We start from the raw sequence: 4,656 nt of genomic DNA on the forward strand, positions 1-4,656 counted from the left end.
TCCTCCTCCTCCTCCTCCTCCTTGAATATCACCATCATCTTCTCGTTTTCAGTTCTTCAAGAGCAGTGTTTCCATGTCTGGGGAAAATAATCCATGTTTATCTTATCTCAATAGTTATCGTGATCACCCTGGAAGAAGATCTTCATCTCCTCCTCCTCCTCCTCCTCCTCCTCCTCCTCCTCCTCCTCCTCCTACTCCTACTCCTACTACTACTACTACTACTACTACTACCCTTCCCCTTCCCTTCCCTTCTTCTTCTCCTCCTCCTCCTCCTCCTCTTCTTCTTCCTCTTCCTTTCTCCTCTTCTTCCCCTTCCTTTCTCCTCCTCCTCTTCCTCCTCTTCTTCTTCCTCTTCCTTTCTCCTCTTCTTCCTCTTCCTTTCTCCTCCTCCTCCTCCTCCTCTTTTTCCTCTTCCTTCCCTCTCCTCCTCCCCCCCCATTTCAAAGTCATCAAATATGGCAGGGGTGTCAAACTACCGGCCCGCAGGCCGGACGCGTCACAAGGAAACCGCCCCCACCCCATTGCCGGCAATGGGGAAAAAGTTCCGACACGTCCCGCGACATCACGTGACGTCGCGAGTTTGACATGTCTGAAGTATGGGAAACGCTGCCCTACGGCATCCTTTGAGGAAGCCGAACAGTCACACTTGCTGTTGCCTTTTCTCGTTTTCCGAGACGGCCGTTTTGAACGATCCTCTGAATTTCTCCTCTCAGGGCCAGCTTTACCTGCGGCTTAGCGGGAGCGCTGGCATCCAACCCCATCGATGTGGTGAGGACGCGGATGATGAACCAGAGAACCGTACGAACCGGGCCCCAGCCCGGCTACAAGGGAACTCTAGACTGCTTGCTTCAGGTCCGTAGACGTCCTTCAAGAACAACGTTAGATAAGAGATCTTTATCCCGAACACAATTTGCAGGGTCCGGTGTTGCAGAATGAGGGGGTGTGTGTGTGTGCCTGTTTTGTACCGTGACTGAAATCGCGATGTGGTTCAACCCTCCTGAGTCCCAACTTTCAGAGGCGAGGGACGATGGGAACACGTGGTCCAAAACATCTGGATAGCATTCTATTTGTTCCTTATTGATAAGCTGACCTTTAGACCAGGGGTAGTCAACCTTGGCTCTTTTATGACTCGTGGACTTCAATTCCCAGAATTCCTCAGCCAGCATGGGGGAACTATGGCCCCCTCATGACTGGTGGACTTCAACTCCCAGAATTCCTGAACCAACATGGGGGATCCATGGTCCCTTTATGACTGGTGGACTTCAACTCCCAGAATTCCTGAGCCGGCCATGGCTCAGCTTGGAAACCTCTCCCTTTCCCCTCAGCATGGCTGGCTCAGGAATTCTGGGAGTTGAAGTCCACCAGTCATAAAAGAGCCAAGGTGGCCTACCCCTGGCCTAGGCCTAGGCCCCTTCATGACTCGTGGACTTCAACTCCCAGAATTCCTGAGCCAGCATGGGGGAACTATGGCCCCCCTCATGACTCGTGGACTTCAACTCCCAGAATTCCTGAGCCAGCCTGGCTCAGCTTGGAAACCTCTCCCTTTCCCCTCAGCATGGCTGGCTCAGGAATTCTGGGAGTTGAAGTCCACCAGTCATAAAAGAGCCAAGGTGGCCTACCCCTGGCCTAGGCCCCTTCATGACTCGTGGACTTCAACTCCCAGAATTCCTNCCAGCTGGCTTTCATGCCTAAGGCGGGACTAGAACTCCCAGTCTCCTGGTGATCGGGCCAAAGTCACCCAGTTGGCTTTCATGCCTAAGGCGGGACTAGAACTCCCAGTCTCCTGGTGATTGGCCCAAAGTCACCCAGTTGGCTTTCATGCCTTAGACAGGACGAGAACTCCCAGTCTCCTAGTGATTGGCCCAAAGTCACCCAGCTGGCTTTCATGCCTAAGGCGGGACTAGAACTCCCAGTCTCCTAGTGATTGGCCCAAAGTCACCCAGTTGGCTTTCATGCCTAAAGGTGGGACTAGAACTCACAGTCTCCTGGTTCCTAGCCTGCCGCTTTAACCTCCAGACCAAACTGCCTTTCCATTTTTATGCTCATTTTTTAAGCATAAATGGAAAGGCAGCTGGGTAACTTTTGGAGGTGAATTTTGCCTTTTATATTCCACTCAGCGTTTCCTTTGGAATCAAATCGGTGCCCGGCAACGTTTTTGTGTTACGTTTTCCTTTCCAGCCAGTGAGAAAGGTTGCTTCCCAAAACAGTTGGTTGTAAAACACATTACAGAAGAGGCAACTTTTATTCTGGAATCTCCCATCTTAGATAGGACTGAGACAAGAGTAAGTTGAGCCGTAGCCAAAAGTTGGCAGAAAAAGCACGTTCTTTTCCTGTGTGTCTGTGTGTGTGTGGGGGGGGTGGGGTTGGGGGGGGGAACATGTTCTTACTCTTCCCTCCCCCCCAAAAAAGGGCAAGAGACCTACATGATCTCTCAAAGGTGCCCTTTGAAATTAAGCTGCCCATCTCTGGTTTAGGGTTACATCTGAGCCCAACGGATGTCAGTTTTGATTGATGCTCTCGTTTCATCACGGGAAAACTGCACCCCGATCCATAGGTGACACCTTTTCTTTTTTCTGTTCTCTTTTCTTCTTTCCTATCCCCGATAAATCCTAGATCCGGATGCAAGTTCAAGGAAGCCTCGTGGCGGGTGGAATGCTTGGGAACTTCATGAATATTTATCAGAAGGAAGGCACCCGAGGCTTGTGGAAGGCAAGTGAACTCAATCCGTTTCAGAAACCGTGCCAAATTCTCCTGGTTCCAGCTGAGAAAGTTCCCAGGACGAGGGCTGCGAAGGAACTCCATCTGGATTGTGGATGTTTTCCTCCAGACTGGGCAAAACCTAAGTTTTTTTGAATTTAAAGTTGAAACGTTGCATCTGTCGTGTTTATAGATAGGGAGAAATGCTTCTTAATTTGTGGATTTATGGGAATCTTTTGCACCGAAAGTTTCTAATGCGGCCAAGAGCACCGTCCTGTCCGTGCCACGACCTGGGAATCAGCGAAGCGAAGCTACCCATCGTGAAAGAATCTGAATTATTTTTATTCTCCCAACAGAACACCCAAAGCAGGACCTGCAGATTGTAGGAAACACATTGAATCTGTAAGAGGGGAGAGAGAAATTCCGGTTTGTTCCTCATTAGCGTCCAATCTCTGTGATTCTGAAGTATAGTAGTGGCCAACATTGTGGAAACCTTTTGGGAAAAGTGTATTTTTAAGGTTTGATGGCTAATAACACCCCCCTTTTTTGGGGGGAGTAGTACCATAAAATTATATATCAATGGAAAGATAATTTAATCAAGAATGTAATGCAACATAGTTTGTTCAATTATCTGTACTGTATTCTGTGAAAAGTTAGAGCCAAATAACCAGAAAAAGGAAGCACAACTTGCTCAGGTTGATCTCAGGTAGCTTTCCTTCACCTGATTGTAGCCAATGAGCATGAGTGTTTAGAGAGCCAATCGGGTGTCATCTTGTTTTGGCCATGAGCCAATCAGATCACAGTAGGATCCAGTTATTGATGTCCTGTATTGAAGCTGAGAGGAGGACATTTGTCAGTGTGTTATGTGATCGCTATCAAGTTGGTTGGGTTTTTTTGTGTTCTTTCATTGAGTGAGCTTGTAAAACGTAATAAAATTAAAGTAACGGTGCAAAGAGTTGACTGGTCGCCCAGAAAGCGATGTAAAATAGTATTTATTAAGTGAACGAGGCTACAGTTATAAAGAAATTGGAAGAAAAATGGGTGGAAACTTCACCAAAGGGGGCATTTCTACTGTACCCTTTTCCCAAAACGTTTCCACAATGTTGGCCACTCCTGTATTTGGGAGAACATTTGCAGGTGGTTTTTTTTCTAAGGAGAATTATTAACGGGAAAACTGGGTAGGTGGGAGAACTCTAAGAATTATTAACAGGAAAACGGATGGATGGAGAATTTCTGGTATTCGACAGATTCTACCTTGGACTTTCTCTTGGGGAAATAAAAATAAATTCAGCTTCTTTCGCGATTGATTTATTAAAAACACCGGTCCCATCTTTTCAGAATCACTGTAAGGGTTGTCCCAGAGTAGAATAGCTCAATAAAGAAGCTAATATCACAGATAAAGCTGTAAATTGTTTGTTAAAGGACAAGTTGCTTTGTTTTGACTCTACGGGTGTGCTCTTCTTTTTCCAGGGAGTCTCACTTACCGCTCAGAGAGCGGCGGTGGTGGTTGGCGTGGAGCTGCCCGTTTATGACCTTACCAAAAAGCATATCATCCTCAGTGGCTACATGGGAGACACGGTGTACACTCACCTGCTGTAAGTCCTGAAGGGGAAGGGCAGCCCTGTTTTCAGAGAAGGGACGGAGAGGATTGCCCCGAGGGTTTCTGAGGTTCCAGCTTGAATCCGTCTGTGTAATTATCACCGGAAGGGAAAGGTTGAGACATTTTTCAATGACATCTTTCTTCTTCCTCTTCCTCCTCCTCCTCCTCCTCCTCCTCCTCCTCCTCCTCCTCCAATATCACCATCATCTTCTCGTTTTCAGTTCTTCAAGAGCACTGTTTCCATGTCTGGGAAAAACAATCCATGTTTATCTTCTCTCAATAGTTATCGTGACCCCCCTGGAAAAAGATCTTCTTCATCTCCTCCTCCTCCTCCTCCTCCTCCTCCTCCTCCTCCTCCT

The 4,656-nt window shown here is 47.7% G+C and overlaps 1 protein-coding gene across 1 annotated transcript in view; it reads left to right on the forward strand.

The window, feature by feature from the left end:
- SLC25A30 (solute carrier family 25 member 30) overlaps nt 1-4,656 on the forward strand; it is a 22,110-nt gene that overhangs the window by 12,187 nt on the left and 5,267 nt on the right. Inside the window, 2 exon segments of the mRNA XM_029283162.1 lie at nt 2,614-2,709; nt 4,168-4,365. Of these exon segments, the coding sequence (XP_029138995.1) occupies nt 2,614-2,709; nt 4,168-4,365 (294 nt within the window).

This window comes from Protobothrops mucrosquamatus, unplaced genomic scaffold (assembly GCF_001527695.2).
Source record: "Protobothrops mucrosquamatus isolate PMUCROS unplaced genomic scaffold, P.Mucros_1.0 scaffold28, whole genome shotgun sequence".
Classification (NCBI taxonomy): Eukaryota; Metazoa; Chordata; class Lepidosauria; order Squamata; family Viperidae; genus Protobothrops; species Protobothrops mucrosquamatus.